This window comes from Canis lupus, chromosome 17, assembly GCF_003254725.2.
Source record: "Canis lupus dingo isolate Sandy chromosome 17, ASM325472v2, whole genome shotgun sequence".
Classification (NCBI taxonomy): domain Eukaryota; kingdom Metazoa; phylum Chordata; class Mammalia; order Carnivora; family Canidae; genus Canis; species Canis lupus.
In genome coordinates this window covers 36,478,490-36,498,951 of record NC_064259.1, presented here as the reverse complement: position 1 = coordinate 36,498,951, position 20,462 = coordinate 36,478,490, and the positions used below count along the sequence as shown (strand labels likewise).

Sequence of the window (20,462 nt, the reverse complement as noted above, 5' to 3'; positions counted from 1 at the left end):
GGTTTTTTTTTTTTTTTGTTTTTTTGTTTTTTTTTTTTTTAGACCTCTCAAGTGCCTGCTGATAATACTGTCTTCTGCCAACCAGAGAAAAATAAAATCCTATTGAACCCAAATACAATTAATGGACCTTCATGGACAGTTGACAGTTTAGCATTGTGAAAGGAGCTTTTCTCTGAGAGAAGCATTTGATCCCCCTGATTCAGCCAGTGTAGAGATACAGTTAATCAAATAAGCACTCTGCACAGTGGCCTTGGGACAAAAGACCAAGAAATAAGAGGCTTCTCTGGTAGCTGCAACACTCCTAAGCAGGGACTGGACTTGTACAAACAACATTCTGTTATCACTCTGAGGCATAAAAAATCATGGACTTCAAGCCCTCTTCTTTTTCCTTTACTTCCATCACCTACTGCTTCCAGGAGTCTGCTTCCTGAGAGGTAAACTGAGTCAGGAGAAGGAGGAGAAGAAATCCCAACTGCTCTTTAGGGAAAGAGCAGTTTCAGTAAAAGTTGGATGACATGAGGTGGAAAATGACTAAAATGAAGCTTGGACATCATTGGCGGGGGCAGCTGTTGGCTCTGTCCCTCTCTCCTGCCAAGTATCTGCACTACTTTTCATGTGGTGCCCTCCACAAATGCCACGAGGATGCTAAAATCTGATCTATCTGCAGGGCTAGGATGATCAGGAAAAAGTCTGCTTTGCGTGATGGCGGTAAAGAGACAGTCCTGATGATGAGGTCAGTGCATCTGCCTTTCCAAGGATGCCCTGTGTCACAAAGAAGTCAGTGTCATCTCAAATCTCTTCCTTTCCCAAGTGGGAAGGGAACCTGTCTGGGAGCTGCCTCCCCACCCACATGCAGGCATCATCCCTACTCCTGTGGAGCTGCATTAAGGTAACCTGTTGCTGGTTTACCCCTGTCCTCTGGAGGTTGGTTACCTCTTGCCATTCTCTATGAGGTTGGGGTTCTTCCCTGACTTTCTTCTTCAGAAAAGCATCCTCTGGAGTTTCCAAGGGGCTATGAATGGCTGGACTGCTAAGCTGTATAGCTTCTTGACCTTCCACTATGGTTATGTGTGTAGTTCTCAACTATCTTCCTACAAGAGCCCAAGTTCCCAGAAGTCACGAATCAAGTGATAATGGAAATGGGTCCTAAACATATTTACGGAATACATATATGAATGGATGAGTGAGTCAGGAAGAAAAGCCCCAAAGCTTCTCTGGAATTTTTTTAACTATTCAGGAAAAGGTGCCTCATTCAATAAAACCCGATCTTCTCACAATAAAACAAAAGCTTCTACAACAGTATTAAATGAGCAAATCCTAGGAGACCAGTGAACTCCTTCAGAGTTCAGACTTACGGAAGTGTCTGCACTCTGCCACATGTGAGATATCCGGTAGCCCACCAGCTCCCCATCCTGCCGCTTAATTGGAGGCTTGATCCATCTGACATCCACCTTATGACTAGATTCATTCAGAGACACAGTGACATTCGAAGGTGCTACTGATGGGGCTATAAGAGAAAAAAGAGAGAAAGATGAGGAACCACAGAGCAAAGTATGTAGAGGTACATTCTCTTCTCAGTTTCTGAATGTTTGGTTTTTGAACATTCTGTGGAAAGCATTCAAATGAGACTGAATTTAATAGCAGATTTTCACCCTCTTTTCAGTTAAGGAGCATTGAAATACTACATGAATTTTTATTATTTTTTAAAAGATTTCTTTATTTATTTATGAGAAAGAGAGAGAGAATGCATGAGAACAAGTGTAGGGAAGGGCAAGAGAGAAAATCCTGAAGCAGATTCAGTGCATAACATGGAGCTCAACTAGGGGCTTGATCCCAGGACCCTGAGATCATGACCTGAGCTCAAACCAAGAGTCAGCCGCTTAACTGACTGTACCACCCGGGCACCCCTGAAATAGTACCTGAGTTTTTAAAACGTAAGCACTTTCCAAACTAAAATCACAAAGACAAGGAAAGGCAGGAAAGGAGGTGGATGGCACTCATAGACTCCTCCTGGAGAAGCAAAGCAGACAGAACTTGAACAGGTTCTCCAGTAGTAACCTGTGGGGTGGAAGATCAACCAGACTGGATATCAGTTCTGTGTCACGGGAGATGTATAAGGCAGGGAACAGTGCAGAGCTCAGAAGGAAGCCATCATTTCAAAGTCCAAAGGCAGGTTACTGATGATCCGTAAATAAATTTTTAAAAATGTATATATATATATATATACACACACACACACACACACACATACATACATATACATATATATACATATATAGATATATCTTATATATATGTAAGATATCTCATTATTGAAGACCAGAGGATCAAATGGTAATTACTGGATGTCAAAATGTAAAATTTAACTCTGGTTTGCACTCTCTATTTTTTTTTAAATATATATTTTTTAAAGATTTTACTCATTTATTCACAAGAGACAGAGAGAGAGAGAGATGCAGAGACACAGGCAGAGGGAGAAGCAGGCCCCATGCAGGAAGCCTGACGTGGGACTCGATCCCAGGTCTCCAGAATCACGCCCTGAGCTGAAGGCAGGCACCAAACTGCTGAGCCACCCAGAGATCCCCAATCACTCTCTGGTTTATAGTTAAGTTTTGCTTATGTCACATACCCATTTACGTCAGAATGTCTATTATCTCTCACAAGGATAAAAGTTATAGCACTTTGAAAAAAAAGTATGTATGTATCATATATATGGACAAAATAATTTGGCAAACAGGTCAAGTTCACTATTAGATAATTTTTTGGGAGTGAGGAGCTTGACTGTATCTACTAAAATTGAAAATAATATGAGGGCATCTGGGTGGCTCAATTGGTTAAGTGTCTGACTCTTGGTTTCAGCTCAGGTCATGATCCCAGGGGTGTGAGATGGAGCCCCAGGATGGGCTCTGTGCTCAGTGCAGAGTTGGCTTGTGATTCTCTCCCTTCCCCTTTCCCTGCCCTTCTGCTCCTTCCCCTGCTCACATACTCTCTCTCTCTTTCAAGTAAATAAATAAATAAATAATCTTAAAAAAAAAAAAAAAAAAACCTGAAAACAATATGCTCTTTGACCAAGTATTTTATTTCCAGGAATTTAATCTAGAACATTCTCCTGTAGGTAGTATTACATTTACTGAAGCATAAAAAAGAATAAAAGTAATGCTCAGTCAATAAATATGATATAATAAATTTCGATAGACTTTCCAATGGAATACTTACTACCTAGCCACTGAAAAGAATTAGGTAGTTCATGTGTACTGACATAAAAAAATATCTGATGGAGGGAAAAATCAAATTGCAAAAAGGTATGAACAATAATCTATTTTAGAAATAAAAATGATATATATATATAAAGAATATATATATATGATATATATATATATATAAAGAATAAAAACAATTGCAATAATATATACCAAACTACTATTGTCTATACTTGTATTTAGGAGAGAATAAGTTATATATTTCTGATATGCCCAAAAAGATAACAAAAGAGTACTCTAACCTTCATTTCTGCTTAGGAAATGTCATATAACTAAAGTTGTGCTATGAACGGAGTCACATAGTTTCAAATCTGTTGTAGAATGGGGCACCTGGGTGGCTCAGTGGTTGAGTGTCTACCTGTGGCTCAGGGCGTGATCCCGGGGTCCTGGGATAGAGCCCCACATCAGGCTCCCTGCATGGAGCCTGCTTCTCCCTCTGCCTGTGTCTCTGCCTCTCTCACTGTATCTCTCATGAATGAATAAATAAAATCTTTAAAAAAAATCTGTTGTAGAATTTATGGGTAAACATGGCCAACTCAACATGTCTTTATGTCTGCTCTTCCTGAAATCTCTCTACGATGACAGTAAGTAATTTAAAACAGTATAAACTCATAAGGGAAAGCAGAGTTAATTAATAGTGGAGAAGAAATGTCAACATATACTGAAAAGCTGAAAAGATGAAGAAGGTATAATTAATTCAGCAACCTGTTCTCCCCAAAGGATCATGGAGAGGCTCAGAAACTGTGGGCCAGGTACTAAAACTGGAAGATTGAAGGTCTGACCAGGAAGTAGCTAGTCCTCAAGATCCCTCTAACCTATTTCCACACACCTGCCAGGTACTCCCTTATTACCCCCCTGGAAACAGGATGTTGCTTTATTCTCCGAATTGAAAAGCCTCTGGACTTGGGACACTGTCAGGATGAAGACACAATGAGAGGCCAGACAGACAACTGGAGAAATAAGTGGGAGTCTGTACACTGAATGAGGAAGACTCTGTCTCACCCCTCCTCCTCAGCTGGCACCTACAGCATCGGCAGCCATGTTTCCTAAGGCAGGAAATAGGACACTTCTTGGCTAGACAAAGTGAGTGGTCCCAGAGGACAGAAAACCAATATTGACACTTAAGGGTGTCCAAACCAAATAAAAAGATATAAATAAGTTAAAAATAAGGAGAAATCAAAGATATATTACATATTCAAAAATAAGGCTAAATGGCTATATTAATATGAAAGTAGATCTCACAGAAAAAGAATACTACCAAAGATAAAGAAAGCAATCTCATAATGGGAAGGTGGTCAATTATTAGGAGAGCATAGTAAAATTAAACATTTACGCACAAAATAACAGACCTTCAAAAGGTCTGAAGCAAAACTGGCTACAACATCAAAAAAAAAAATGGATAAAAAAAAAGAAAGAAATGGATAAACCCAAAATTATAACCGCAGATTTCAATGTCTCTCTCTAAATAATTGATAGAAACAGGCAGAAAAGCAGTAAGAATATAATTTGAAAAAGACTATCAACCAACTCAACCAACTTGACATTTATTGAATACTCCATATCATAAGACAATACCTTTCTCTCCAAGTGAACATCATACATTTATCAGGCAAGACCATGTTCTGGGCCATAATTTAAAGTATTCAAGTGATACAGAATATGTTCTTGGGCACCAATAGAATGAAATAAGAAATCAGGAATACAAAGACTTCTGGAAAACCCCCAAATATTTGGGAACTAACTTACATAACTTAATAATTAATTGGGTCAAAGAAGTAAAAAAAGTATTTTTGAACTGAATGAACATGAAACACAGCATATAAAAATTGTCCTCAAAGGCTTTTCTTTATCATTTGAGAGAAGAAGATACTTTACAATTTTGGCACTAGAAGTGTCATTTTGTGCAAGGCTTATGCCCTAAAGATTTCTGATCCTGTTCTGTGTCCCCACCCACCTCCCATCTGTATTAAAGCCAGAGCACTGACTAGGTGAAGCCAGAGTTAAGGGCAGAAAGACGTTCTAGCAATCTAAAGCTCTAAACTGGGGAAGAATAGAAACTGTGGATTTGAATTGAACAGAAATACAGTATTCATTCCAATATTCATAGACGATAATAAAAATCTCAGAAATCCAAGAAAGCACACAGAAAATTCTTTAAAGTTTAAAGACATAAATAAAATTTGCTATGAATAAGATAGCATAGAGAGAACCTACTTCATAGGGCTTCTCTGAGGATCTAATAAAACAATCCATGCAAAGCACCTAATGTGGTGCCTGGCATGTGATGTTTGGTAAACATTAACCACCTTCATGTTCATTATTTCTTGAATTTGATGCTACCATTAATAATTTTTATATGATTATATTTTAGTTTAAAATAATAGATGCCATAAAATGTGTTGCTATTATCTTCCTCTGTAAAATATTATATATTCATAGTAAGGGTAAGCTTTGTCACTAAATAGAACGAAATCTCTTCTCCATTTTCATCAGCTACCTCAATAAAATTCTCCTCCAGAAACAAAGACCAAACAAAGCAGACTTTAAACTCTAAATGAGGCCACTGGGAAGGATTTGTTTAATCACATGCCATTAGGGGCAATATTTATTCTGAACTCCAGGAATTACCTCCTTCAGTTGTGCTGGCCAGAATCCAAGGGCTCATTGCAGACCAGCCAATTTCATTCATGCAGGACACACCAATGCTGTAATTAGCCAGAGCTTGCAGCTGCTCAATTTGATACAGATGTGGTGAAGCAGAGGTGTTAAAAACCATGACAGAGCCATTACTCAGCGGATCAACTTCCTTGACCTAAGTGAGGAGCAAAAATGTGGACCAGGCATTAGTAAGGTGGTGGGAATGCCAGACATGGGGCACTTATGTATTCAGTGCACATGGCTCTTCTCCACTGAGGGGAAGTACCTGCTTCCTTTCGGGCCACACACTAATTTCCCCACCAGCATTACAGTGTGTTACTCATGTTATTGGAGCAGCCACCAATGACTTGAGCAAAATACCTAAAATAAGTGTTCTTGCCATGGGAGGTAAAAGAGCAAAGGATGATCTTTATTATGTGATAATTATGGTAGTAGTCCTCTCTTTCTCAGAACCACCTCAATTCTTGATTTCTTCTCTCAGCTGTTTTACAGAATATGCACCAAAGAGAACCAACATTCTTTGTGGGGGCAAACCTAAAATATTTACTGTCTGGCCCTTTGAAGAGATCATTTCCCAAATCCTACTTCAGGGGATTGGATATGGGATTTCTATTTTTATTCTGCATTTCTTTTCATTATGCAACCTGATGAACTCTGCTCTTGCCTTGAGGTAAATTCTACACGTCCTTTTTTTTTTTTTTTTAACCCTGACTCCCACCCCAATATAAATTCAAGTCCAAAAGCATATAGAGAAAATGTACATTTTCTGAAATTATTTGGTGGGCGGAGATAGGGAAGAGTTCACCCAACCCACTTTTCTCCAAATCTTATTAAAACATCTCAGCTCTTTCCTCTGAGTTCTTTTTCATATTTCCCTCTGTAATCTCTACCAATTTCTCCATATACAACTCTTCACAAGCAAAAATCTAGACTGAGGCCAAACTACCTTTTTCCTTAAGCATACCTCTTGTCTGGGAATGGGGATAAAACTACACATTTTTCAAAATTTCTATGATATGTAGTATTTGTAAAGTCAGAAAAGAGAAAGTGATATTGAATAAAACACAAGTAACCAAAAGTAACTGAGGAAAAAAAAATCTTGAACCCTGTGTGTATTACTAATAATAATGGGCTTACGGTCATGGGGTGTGGATACACAATGCTGTTATTTCAGGATATACGTGCTGAAATTTAGGCCAAGAGGCCACAAATAACATTTTGGAATTCTGAATCCCCTAGTGGATACCATGATGGTGACGTGGGGGCCAAGCCAAGCCTCACCTCTGACTCAGACCTGCAGGCTCCACTGGGTGACAACAAAGTACCAGCTGGCCTGAGGAGCCACCAGAGGAGAAACAAAGAGTTACGTGCTTATCTTGGTGGTGGCTATTGGCAGAACTGACTTTTTGTTTCTTCACTTCAGAGTATGTACCTACTTCCTGGTGACCAACCTCTGAAACTAAGGTGGAGGAAACCTTTGGCTCTCCACCCCTGCCCTGTTTCCGGAGCAATATGTGGAGCATTTCCAGGCACAGGGACGCTCTGAGAACACACTGCTGAAAGAATACAGGGTTTCTATAACAGTGCTTCTCTGTTGGTCCTGAGGGAAAAAAGGGCATGAAATAGCAAGAAGTACTCGGGAGAGTTAAAAATAGAAATGGACTATGCAGCCCAAAAATGGGTGAAGAAAGGAACTAACATCAGGACCAAGGGGAAGTGAGAGGGTGTGTCCCGTTAGTGCATGGATCTGAATCTTGTCCAAGACATTCATTTGTTACCAAGTCAGAGTTTAAAACTGTAGTGGACTGGGGATATGTGCCACAAAATTGTGCTTGGTTCCTTCAGAAGTGGGAATACATTGTTAATCTGCAAAATATAAAAATGTAACTTCTAGAACTACTCCTGACTAACCCTGCTAGGACTGGTCAGAGAAAACAGGGTAGCCAGTTATATTTGAATTTCAGATAAACAATAAATAATTACATGTACAGGTATGTCACAAAATTACTCCTATAATTTAACTTGTAAAATAACTGTATTTTTATGGGTGAAGGGAGGCTGAGCTAGCTAGTGGGGCAGAGACAGAATAATCACGTCTGGCACCACAGGATCCAAGGTGGACAAGGAAGGCCTGCAATTTGGCAGTCACTGGATGATTTTTCACTCAGCCCAAAGCCAAGGGGAAAAGAGAGAAAGCAGGTGATGCTTCTGTGAAATCTTCTACCGTCAGGAATGATCTGATATTTTCAGACCTTCCTACCATCCTGCTCTACTTCATCTCCACCCTGAGACCTACTCTCTCAATGTGGGGGTAGTACTCATCCTCACAGTCTCCCTAAAGACAACAATACTTAGGTGGGCAGGAGCCTCTTGTTTTCTTGGACTCTTTATACAGCTCAGCAGCAGTTTTAAAAAGGGCTGGCTCATGCTTCAATTATATCTATCCATCCATCCATCCATCCATCCATCCATCCATCCATCTACCTACCTATCTATCTATCTATCAATAAGCCCTGGTTGCTCCTAACAACAGAGTCCTGGAATACATGGAGGAAAACCTGATGAGATTGAAATGAGAAATAGACAATTCAAAAACTATAGTTGAGACCCTAATTTCCTACTTTCAATAACAGATAAAACCACTTAGCAGAAGATCAACAAGGAAATAAGAAGTGAGCAAGACTCTAAACTAACTAAATCTATCAGACATATAAAATATTCTACCCTAACCACAGCTGAATATACCTTCCCCTCAAGTCATATGAAACATTCTCCAGGGCAGAACAAATGCTAGCCCATAAAACAAGCCGTAGTAAATTTAAAAGGATGAAAATCATATTAAGTATATCCTCCAAACACTATAGAATAACACTAGAAATAAGCAAAGGAAGAAAACTTGAGAGATTTACATATGTAAAAAATTAAACAACATATTCCTGAATAACCAATAGGGGAAAAAAATCACAAGGAAAAGAACAAAAAAATTTTAGATGAATGAGGAAAAAGCCCCCAAATATCAAAACCTATGTGATGTAGCTAACACACTGCTTAGAAGGCAATGTATAGTATAAATGCTTATATTAAAGAAGAAATTTCTTTTTTTTTAAAGATTTATTTATTTATTTATAATAGACATGGAGAGAGAGAGAGAGAGAGAGAGAGAGAGAGAGAGGCAGAGACACAGGAGGAGGGAGAAGCAGGCTCCATGCCGGGAGCCTGATGTGGGACTCGATCCCGGGACTCCAGGATCGTGCCCTGGGCCAAAGGCAGGCGCTAAACCGCTGAGCCACCCAGGGATCCCCTAAAGAAGAAATTTCAAATGAATTACCCAGACTTCTACCTTATGATACTAAAAAAAAATAAAATAAAAAGCAAACTAAGCCAAAGCAAACAGAAGAAAGGAAGGGAAGACTGAAATTATTAAAATCTGGAATGAAAATGGAGACATCACTACTAACTTCAAAGAAAAAAAAAGCTTATAATGGAATAGTATAAGCAATTGCATACCAACAAATTAGGTAACCCAAACGAAATGGACACATTCCTAGAAACAAACTAAAAAAACTGACTCAAGAAGAAATGAAAAATGTAAGTAGAGCTGTACCAAGTAAAAAGATTAAGGTAGTATTCAAAAAACTCCACAGGGACACCTGGGTAGCTCAGTGGTTTTGAGGGTCTGCCTTCAGCTCAGGGCATGATCCCAGGGTCCGGGATTGAGTCCCACTTTGGACTCCCTGCGAGGAGGCTGCTTATCCCTCTGCCTATGTCTCTGTCTCTCTCTCTGTGTCTCTTGTGAATGGATAAATAAAATCTTAAAACAACAACAACAACAAAAACTCTCCACAAGGAAAAACTTGGGACCTGATAGCTTCACTGGTGATTTCTACCAAATATTTAAAGAATTAACATCAATCTTCCACAAACTCTTCCAAGAAATAGAAGAGAAGGGAACACCTCCCAACTGATTCTATAAGGCCAGTATCACCCTGATACCAAAACCAGAAACAGCTAACACAAGAAAACTATAGCCCAATAGCTTTTATGAATATAGACACAATTAGACAATGGTGATTGCTACACACCTCTGTGGATATACCAATAAACATTACACACTTTGTTTTTTTAAAGTTTATTTAAGTAATCTCTACCCCAATGTGGGGCTCACACTTATAACCCTGAGATCAAGAGTCGCATGCTCTTCTGACTGAGCCAGTCAGGCACCCCAACATTATACAGTTTAAATGGGTAAGTATTATGGTCTATGAAATATCTCTCAAAAAAAAGCTGCCAAAAAAAAAATGATATCCCTGGTAAGGACTTTGTTAGACTTACCAATCCTTGAGAGGTTTACAAATAAAGTTGGGCAAGAATTAAGTAAAGTTAGAGTTGGTGGGGTGAGGGTGGAGGCTATTTTGGGGATAACAGAATGTTTTCATTTTTCAGGGAAGGAACAGCTGTTAGACAAGAGTGGGAGGCAACAAAAACAGAGAAGCTAATTCCATTTGGTATTAAAAACATCTGGTTGTCAACATATAAAATTCTTTAGAAGTCACTGCTTCAAGTTGAGCTGGCATGAGTGGCCTGTGTCAGGTTAATATGTTTTCAGCTAGTAAGACCAGACATATATGAAACTAAGAACAATTTCTGACCCTACTGTATGACAACATACAAGGCAGACTGCGTCATGTTTTCAGTGGATAATCTACACATGTTCAACTGTTCCCATAAGCAATGTCTCTTCTGAGACATGGAAGAGCAGATGGTTCTGAGCATTGCTTTTGGCATCAGAGCATTTTGAGTTTGAATTCTGGTTTTACTACTCAAGGACTCTGTGAGCGCTCTGAGCTGGTGTCAGTTTTCAGTAAGATGATGTCAGCAAAGTCCCTGGCCATTGTGAGCACTCAGTAAATGGTAGTGTTACTGCTACCCTTTCTATTTTAATGAAATTAACACTCAAAGCAGAGCCTACATCATAGCAAGGTACCATTTTAGGATGGCTAGCCTATATTTCTTATAGCACAATGTCATACCAGTTTTAGATAGTGGTTAAAAAGGGGAAAGACTTTGCAAGCCTATAATGCCCAGGTTGTCCTGGGATCCATTGGCCAAGGTGCTACGTTTGACAGCAAAAATGACCTACCTCATGCTTGCCTGGGCTTCATGGCCTCCAGCCCAGGAGAAGCCAGGTTGAGGAATACTTGGTTTTCCTGAATTCCTGATCACAAGCTAGTCCTAATTTAGGGATGTGTTTTTATACCTTAAAAATTAATTCTCTCTTGTCTCATGATGTTCTATCCTAGAAACCTGTTTCCCTTCTGATTGGACCCTGGACCATGAGCAAAAAGGAAGCAGCATCCCAGGGCAAACACCGTAAAATGGGGTATGCATGGTGGACACTGAGTGGAGAGGAGTCAGTGGACTTCTAAACAGAGGTGTGGAAAGCCTTGGCACGCATCCTCAGGAGGATGAAAAATCAGGTAGGACCTCAGAGCACCAGACAGCCACTTCTCTCTTCATCCTGGAGGTTTACCTGAATGCTGCAACTCCTGAACGGGGAGTATCCATCAAAACCCGGGACCCAGGAGATCAGCACACTGTGTGCCGTGCTGTTGTAGACACTGACTTCAGTTGGTGGGGAGGGAATTACTATATAAAAACAAAGACACACATACAAACACAGTTATAAACTACAGGTGGCCACAGCTACCGAACACACACAGTATCAAATCTGTTTCCATTTCTTAAGATTAGGAAAATTCAACTCAAGTTTTAAAAAGAAGCCACATTGTCTGAGATTAATCATATTAGCTTATAGATAGGTTTTCCGGTGATAGGATGGTTGTGCCTGGACCAGAGGAGTGGAACACAGACCTGCTTTCCTGCCTACTGATGAAGTGAGACCTTAGAGGGAAAAGGATACAGACACATCTATTTCCTTCACTGAGCTCGTGTTCACTACCCTACTGTACACAGGCATGTTGCCGGGTGCCAGGATTCTACATGGGGACAAAGAATCATGGCCCTATTCCTGTGCAACTCCTGGTTGAGGAGGGGAGCCCCCCATAACCTGAGGATGAGAGAGCCCGTGCTGAGAAGAGAGGGGTGCTATGGGAGCACGAGTGTGCATGTGTGGTAGATGTAGGGGAGAAGTTTTCCAGGCCAAGGAAATGGGAGAGTCAGTTCAAGCCAAAGAACCAACTGCATCTGCTGGGAGGGTAGGCAGGTAATACCATACAATGTGCAATGACCCTGGCCACATGTGGGACATGGACAGGTATTTTCACTAGAATCTAAGAAGGATCTGAAGTTTGAGGATCTTGTTTTATGCTAAATTTAATTCTTTTATTTATTTATTTGATAGAGAAAGAGAGAGCACACAAGCAGGGGAGTGGTAGGCAGAAGCAGAGGACAAACAGGGAGCCCAATGCGGGACTCGATCCCAGGACCCTGGGATCATGACCTGAGCTGAAGGCAGGTATTTAACTGACTGAGCCATCCAGGCACCCCCTAAATATAATTCTTAATTAATGGTCATCATCACATTTATAAGCAAAAATGATGACTACTGTTTTCGAGTGCTTACTATGGGCCAGCACATTATGGATTTCGCTGTGCTTCATTATCACTAGAACCCTGTCACAGAGGTAGTCTCACGATCCTCATTTATGGATGAGGATACTGAGAATCAGAGAAGTTAAAAACTTGCCAAAGATCACAGAGCTTATTAGCAGAACAGGAACTTGAACTCAGGTCTATCTGAGCTTGGAGTGTGTGTCCCTCAGTAGAACACTGAAGATTGGTTACAGGAGGCAGCAAGCACATTGGTGTGAGCACCAGCTGGTGAGTCTGGTTCCTGTCTGGCCAGCCATGTGGCCAGGCCACAGTTAAATGCCTTTTCTAAACTGTTTCTTTTTCTCTTAGTGGGGATAGTAATAGCACTGCTCCATGGGGCTGGGGAAGATTGAGAAGGTATACATGCGGGAGGGTTAGGGGAGGGGTGCTGATGTGAAGCAATGACAGAGTGGGAAGAAGATCAGAAGAAGGAGAGCTGGGACCCTGTGAAGTGTCCTGGGTACCATATTCAGGAGTTTCTGTTTACTAGAAGACAAACAGCTTGGTGAGTGGCGAAGAATCAGCATTTTCTTTGACTCTCTTCCCTAAATAGATTATTTGTAGAACTGTCCTAAAATGCCTACCTTAAAGATCATAATTTGGCACATATATTACAGTTAATAAGAGATTGGAAGAAGGGAGTCTTGGTTGCTTTGACATAAATTTTTAAATAAATGAAAACCAAAAACATAAGTTTTAGAGGATTAAAAAAAAAAAGCTAAGACTCTGTGTAAAGCATAAAATCTTAAAGTGTCTCTTGGTTTATAGATATTTAAATCTTAAGGTGTTTATACTTTATGAAAATGTCTTTATCAATTCATACCTACTCATGAATTCCTGAAATTCCCAACATTTCTTTTGAAAATTGTAATGATGAGAATTATAATGAGGAAGGAAGTTATACAGTTCCTCCAGGAGTAAGTTTCAGCTTGCTTTTTTTTCTTTTTTTTTTTTTCGAATAAACTTTTAGAAAATGCCCCCTCGTCACCTTCATCTAGTTGATTTGCTGAAATGAAACAATGGCACTTTTGACTTATTTATTTATTTTTTAATAGTTGGCTCCATGCCCCTTGTGGAGCCCAGTGTGGGCCATGAACTCATGACCCATGAAATCAAGACCTGAGCTGAGATCAAGTTGGATACTTAATTGACTGGGCCACCTACACATCCCCATCAACATCTTTATAAAGTATAACTCTTTTATGATAAGAGTCCCCCACTGTATATTTCTTAACTTTTAACTCATTATTAAACACATCCTGCTTTTCCCTGGTGTTGTTTCCCCAAGATTAAGACCAAAAGGAATACAGACTCAATATTTGCTTCTCTGTATTTAAATTAAGAACAAATGGGGCGCCTGGGTGGCTCAGGTCATGATCCCAGGGTTCTGGGATCTAGCCCTGTGTTGGGCTCCCTGCTGAGCAGGGAGTCTGCTTCTGCTTCTCCCTCTGTCCACCCCCTGCCCCATCCCGCTCTTGCTATCTCTCTCACTCTCTCTCTCTTAAATAAATAAATAAATAAATAAACAAACAAACAAACCAACAGAATCTTAAAAAAAGAAATGGTGCAGCAGTTTAGCGCCGCCTGCAGCCTGGGGTGTGATCCTGGAGACCCGGGATCGAGTCCCACGTCAGGCTTCCTGCATGGAGCCTGCTTCTCCCTCTGCCTGTGTCTCTGCCTCTCTCTCTCTCTCTCTGTCTCTATGAATAAACAAACAAAAAAAATCTTTAAAAAAATTTATTAAAAAAATAAAAAATAAAAACAAATACTAAAACATAAAATTTGCTTGAGTTTCTATGACAAAGGGTAAGAAAGATGATTTGAAAAGAAATAAAAGGACAATATTTACTCTCAAGTTTCAGGTTTAAATAACTGATTCCATGGAGGGAGGAGGAGGAGGAGGCAGGCGACTGAATTGGAATGCCTCCACTAGCATGGGGACCTTCAAACACAAATCTTCCATTATGTTATATCCCAGCTCAGGCAAGAAGATCAGGGGGACGAGGCACAGGAGCTCTGGGCTTTCCCTCCCTTCTGCCCCTCTCAGGACAGCAGCTAGGGAAGACTCGCGCCCCCTTTCCTTTAATCGATGCCCTAAGCCACCCCCACCCCTGGGAGCTCTTCAAGGGGGTAACAGGGACTAGTTCAAGGTGGGAGAGGGAAAGGTGAAAACCGGGGCTAAGAAGATCAAGGGTAGACATCTTAGCCTATTCTCAGACTAAGCAGAACTAAACGAGCTAATGTTTATCAAAGACTTATGCACCAGGCACAGTTATGAGTGCTTTTACTTGTATTATCTCATTTAAGCCTCAAAAAGAAGTAGATTCTGTAATTATCCCTATTTTGTACTGAAGCCAAGGAGGTTAAGTGACTTGTCGAAGGTCGCAAAGGAAGTCAGTGGGGAAGACAGGGCTCAAGCCCAGGTAGCTGGCTGCAGGGCTCATGCTGCGTTCCCTGACCAGCTCCCAGGATGTGCTTGAGGGACTTGACTTTGATATTTACCTTTGATGTTGATCTGCACACCCTTGGACACGGTCAACCCTTTGTCATTGTGGGCTTCACAGCTAAAGACTGCTGTCTCGGTCAGACCTGGAAAGGAAGGGACTCGTGAGACCAGCCACCGAGAAACAGGCTGCAGGGCACCAGACTCCTATGGTTGTCTTAACATTCTTTTACTTTTTGGTTCATTGCTTCAACCCATAAACGCAAAGTTAATATTTAAAGTGTGCTGGTGGTTGAAACAAACCTGGGATTAAACCTTAGCCACCAGGAGCAAGTCAACTGTGGGCCTCAGAGGCAGCTGTTTTTCATTTAAATGCTTTCTTTTTCCCAGATGGTGAACTGTTAGATGACAAAGCAGTAATATTTAGACTTAAATTTTTGCAAGGAGGTATAGGAATCTCTGGCCCCAATATCAAGAAGAGTGCTTTTTGAGGCTCACCTGGATGATCCCCTACTGCTTAGCCACACAGTACATATGATACTGCACACTAATGACATTTCAGGACACCAGACATAGTGGGATAAAAGTCACAGTGCTTAACCATTTCAGATGGTCTGTTGTAATGAATCCCTTTTTAAATTTATTTTTTAATTTTTAAATGTTTTTAAGATTATTTATTCATGAGAGACACACACAGAGAAAGGCAGAGACATAGGCAGAGGGAGAAGCAAGTTCCCCTCAAGGAGCCTGATGCAGGACTTGATCCCAGGACCCTGGGATCACAACCTGAGCCAAAGGCAGATGCTCAACCACTGAGCCACCTGGGTGCCCCAAATACTTCTCTTAATGGTAAAAATTAGTCTGTTCATAAATAAGTATTACATAAACACAATACGTTATGATTACTTGAAGAGAAGATGGTAGTGTTGAATGAAAAAAAAATTCTATAATATCAGAGGTTTGAAGACATCTTAGAAATTTTAAAAAGTAGTTGATTTATTAATTTTAAATAGAAAGATGAGGTAATCCAGATATTGGTTTCTAAGACTATTTGCCAATAAAAGGAAATGAAAGTCTGGAGAAATGGTTGATTCTCAGATTGGAGCAGGAAATATATAAGATGAGCCTGGAATAAAATTTAACACAAACGCCATGTAACACACGGACACACAGACACACACACACAGTGATGGGGGGATGACAGAGAAACAGAAATCAACTAAAAGAACTCCTAATAGCCAAAGCTGTAACAATTTGATCAAGAAAATAAACAAAGTAGCATTGGATTGTAACCTGAAGTATAAAATAAATATTTACAAGTCTATATTGATACAAATAAATGATTAAATAATGGGGAAGAAAAGACAAATCTCTCATGTAGAAGAGTTCCAAATAATTTATGTGGATTCTTTGTCCTGAAGGTGGAGGACCATAACTCCCAACCCCTTAAGCATGGGCTGCACATAGTGACTTCCTTCCAAAAAAGGATAATACGAAAAGGAAATAAAAGCGAAACTTTATTTTTTAAACTTGAGAGTTGAGAAAATGATAAACAGTACCTTGGCCATATGACCAAGGTCAATACCACTAAGTTATGTTGACAGAATGTATCCTTGATATGGTGTAATGAAAGTGGCCCTCCCCCCCCGGGCAGTCTTCCTCACCAAAACATACACCCAAAGTCTATGCAGGAGAAAAATATCAGATAGTTCAGACTGTGGGACGTTCTACAAGAAACCTGACCAGTATTCCTCAAATCTGTCAAGACCATTAAAAACAAGTTAAATTTGAGAAATTGTTACAATCAAGAGGAGCCTAAAGAGACAAGACAACTAAATACTGGATGAAATCATAGAATACAAGGGTATTAGCTAAAAACTAAGGAGATCTGAGTCAATATAGACTTGAGTCAATAATAATGTATCAGTATTAGTTCATTAATTATAACAAATATATCACACTAATATAAGATGTTAATAATAGGAGAGCGTGGGAGTGGGGTTTATGGGAAAACTCTGTATTATCTCCATAACATCTAAAATCTAAAACTATTCTAAAATTTAAAAACAGATATTTGCTTCTTTTTCTTTTTTTTTTTCAAAGCACAGCCATATATACCATCTAGTAGAATCTGGAAACTTCTCTGTGTCTTGTGGCACAGAATTCACATCATGAACTGGAGAAAGAAAAAATTCTTGAAAATGTATCTCCATTTGCTTCTTTCCTGAAAACCTTACTTTGTTTTCTTCTATCCATTATCCATTTACTTGTATAAGAAAATTTCGACCTGATAGTTTTAATATTCAAAGCTTGTCACTAACAGTAATTAAATATTTGAAAAAATAAGGAGGAACAAGCTGCTGGGGGAAGACCAGCCCTAAGTTGGGCCAAATGGCCAGAGAACCATGTCTGGGAGAAGTTTTAGGAAGAAATGTGAACCTGATCCCTTTTATGTTGGCACTTCTCTTGAGGTTTAGAAATGCACAGAAATACCAGTGTCGGTGGGCTCTTGCTCCTTTCCATCCAGATGGAAGTTAAGTTAGGCACCTGAGTTCTGCTAACTAGACATGGTCTCTCAAGAAAAAACAAACCTATGTATCTCTGTCCTACAATTCTCTGGTGACTTTTTACTTCTCTAAAATAATGTTCTGTCAAAATAAGACAGACACTTCAGGTATTTTAATTTTCTGAGGTAAGAAGTATTTCCCTCAGATTGGAAGAAAATCCTATTTGGATGGCTTCGATTCTCTTGACAATTCCAAGAGCTAAGAAACTAAAATTTCAGGTAGGAGCCATGACTTTTCACATTTTTGGTCACTTCCTTTTGAGTGACAGATGAAACTGTTAATAGTTTGTGTGATGGTTTAAAAAATTTTTTTATTTCACTGAAGAGGAATATTTATGTCAAACTCATTAACCACATGTATAAAAGGACATCCTTTAATACCCTGCCTTGGGGGTCTTTGTATCTTCTGCTTATATTCCTCACAAATAACTTTGAAAAATATATGGAGCTCTTATACATTTTTGAGGTTTGCATCTTAAATGTTTTATGATTTAAACAGTTGCAAAGAAAGTAATTTCCGGTACTCTGACATTTTAAAGTAAAATTCCCTTAAAGGTACCTATGTAGCATACCCATTTAGGGATGGGAGACCCTAAATCACCCACAATGATTGTGGGTGAGAAACAATTTTCTCCCAGCAGCCAGAAGTTTCCATCATGATTTTCTATTTCTCCTGCAGCATTTTATCCAAATGGCACTAAGTATTTGGGTTTAGAAGTCATGATTAATGACCTTACAACACTTCTTGGCAATCAAAATACACATATATGTTAAAATTGGGAAAAAATATCTTCTAGATTGATTATTCTCAAAACTTTTAGGGTACAACTCATCAGGACAATATATAGAATTATTATTATTTTTTAAAGTAGGCTCTCCTGATGTGGGTCTTGAACATATGACCCTGAGATCAAGACCTAAGCTGAGATCAACAGTTGGATACTTAATTGACTGAGCCACTCAGGCACCCCAACCACGTATATAATTCTTAAACATAAATAGAAGAATTTTACTGGAAGGGCAACTCCTTTGTTGAACAAAATTTGGAATTTTCTATGTAGTGATCTGGAAATTTCTTAACCTGAGCCAAAGCACTATAGCAGTCACTTTCCAAGTGAGATTTGGAAACTCCTGGGGATCTCAGAGGCCCTTTTAGGAGTCCTAATGACGAAAACTATTTTTGAAAAAAAAAAAAAGAAAAGAAAACTATTTTTGTAATAATAATAATAATAACACTAACAATAATAAGATGTTATTTGTCCTTTCTACTTTCTTTCTTTCAGGAACATGTGATGGAATGTTCCAAAAGAATTTTCCAGAGGCTGTATGTTGTGTGATGATGTCATTAGCTCTATCAGTAATAGAGGATGTGCTTGTATATTTTTATGCTTTGAAAGTTTTATTTTAGTTTCTGAATTAGAAACCAGAAACTACTACCAGTAGGTAGAACTCACATAAACAAAACCTTTTTGGTTCTCAATAATTTCTAAGATTGTAAAGGGATGTTGAGACCAAAGCATTTGAGAACTGATGCCCTATGGTGACTCCAGATAAGTCAGGGAGAGGTCTTTCTTCTTTTGCAAAGTGAGGGAGAGATGACTGGGAAGCTGCAGTTGGAAAAGAAGCACCGACATAGCATTTGGATTTCAGGAACTTTGTCAGGCCAGATTTTACAAAAGAAGCCAGACATCCCAGATGAGAATCAAGACCTCATCCCTCTAAACCACTGCTTGGTGCCCATGCTGCCAACTATTGTTTCACAGTCCAACCTGTGACACTTTGGTTTTCATACTTAAGAATCACTTTTAACCTTCTAGGTCATAAGCTCTCAAATAAGATGCCCATTTCACCAGGCTCCATGAATGTGCAAAACTTGGCTCATATTTAGAAAAATAGGCTTTGGCTCAGAAAATACAGTTGCTTTGCAATTTATATTTTTTATATAGTCGAGCTAAACATAGTTATTTGACTTCAATGACTCTTGTCAAAACTCTTGGGAAACACTTGAGTACAGGATACAGATCACATTCCAAACTGGTCAGGAGGGGGAAAAAAACAAGAAGATGGATTCATTTCATAAACTCCTTTGACAAGCTATAGATCCCTAAGTAAGACAATTGGGGTCCACTGTTATTTAGAGCTGCAAGGTTTATCAACGCCCAAAGTGAAACCACGTGTCAGGAACATGATGTTAAGGTTAAGTGGGAAGTTGCTTTTCCTTTTTGTGTTTCTTTTCAAAGTGCACACAAAGTCAGGAAAACAATCTCTAGCAAATTCTCTGGCACAAGAAATCCACATTAATACAGAATGGCCCAGAAGGAGCTAAATCATGTATTACAGCAGTTCTTCCTGGGCACTGAGGTGGTTATTGCCCACAGGCCAAACAGATGCCAGCAGCGAGAAGTTTTTAAATCAAAGTTAAATTTCTCGAAAAGTAGGTGGGCCAGAACTTTTGAAGGCAAAATACAATTTTCTTTGCTTAATGTACTCAGTTACATATACTTCCTCTGTCTAATGGCACTAGCTTCCCAGCTAAAGACTCATGCGCAAGCCTGGGTTGAATACAGCATGTGCTGGGAAAGACTGTTTCCTCTCACTTTCCTCTTCTCTGTCTGGATGAATAATAACCAGACTGGAATAGACCTTGAAGTTTTATAGCCTGGGCCCTTGTGGCTTTCCAGGGGAAAAAAAAATCATCCACCCCCTTAGGTTCCCACCCTACTACCCACTCTCTGCTCTAGCACCGAAGCCTCCAGTCTTTCTGAGCCATGTCCTCTTCCAGTGGGCCACCCCCTTTTACTCTGTGACATCTCACCTAACTCACATCATGATGGTTCATGCCCCTCTTGCTTGGTCTGCTGGTTTAAAAAAAGACAGCCTCTGACACAAGGTCTGAAAGATATTTTAAAGAACATTCAGTAAC

General features: G+C 39.6%; 1 protein-coding gene across 1 annotated transcript in view; it reads right to left on the bottom strand.

The window, feature by feature from the left end:
• MERTK (MER proto-oncogene, tyrosine kinase) overlaps window positions 1–20,462 on the bottom strand; it is a 111,274-nt gene that overhangs the window by 36,446 nt on the left and 54,366 nt on the right. Inside the window, exons 5-8 of the mRNA XM_025453956.3 lie at window positions 15,033–15,119; window positions 11,449–11,564; window positions 5,889–6,072; window positions 1,356–1,507 (exon numbers count right to left, since the gene is read on the bottom strand). Of these exons, the coding sequence (XP_025309741.3) occupies window positions 1,356–1,507; window positions 5,889–6,072; window positions 11,449–11,564; window positions 15,033–15,119 (539 nt within the window). The remainder of the gene's footprint in view (window positions 1–1,355; window positions 1,508–5,888; window positions 6,073–11,448; window positions 11,565–15,032; window positions 15,120–20,462) is intronic.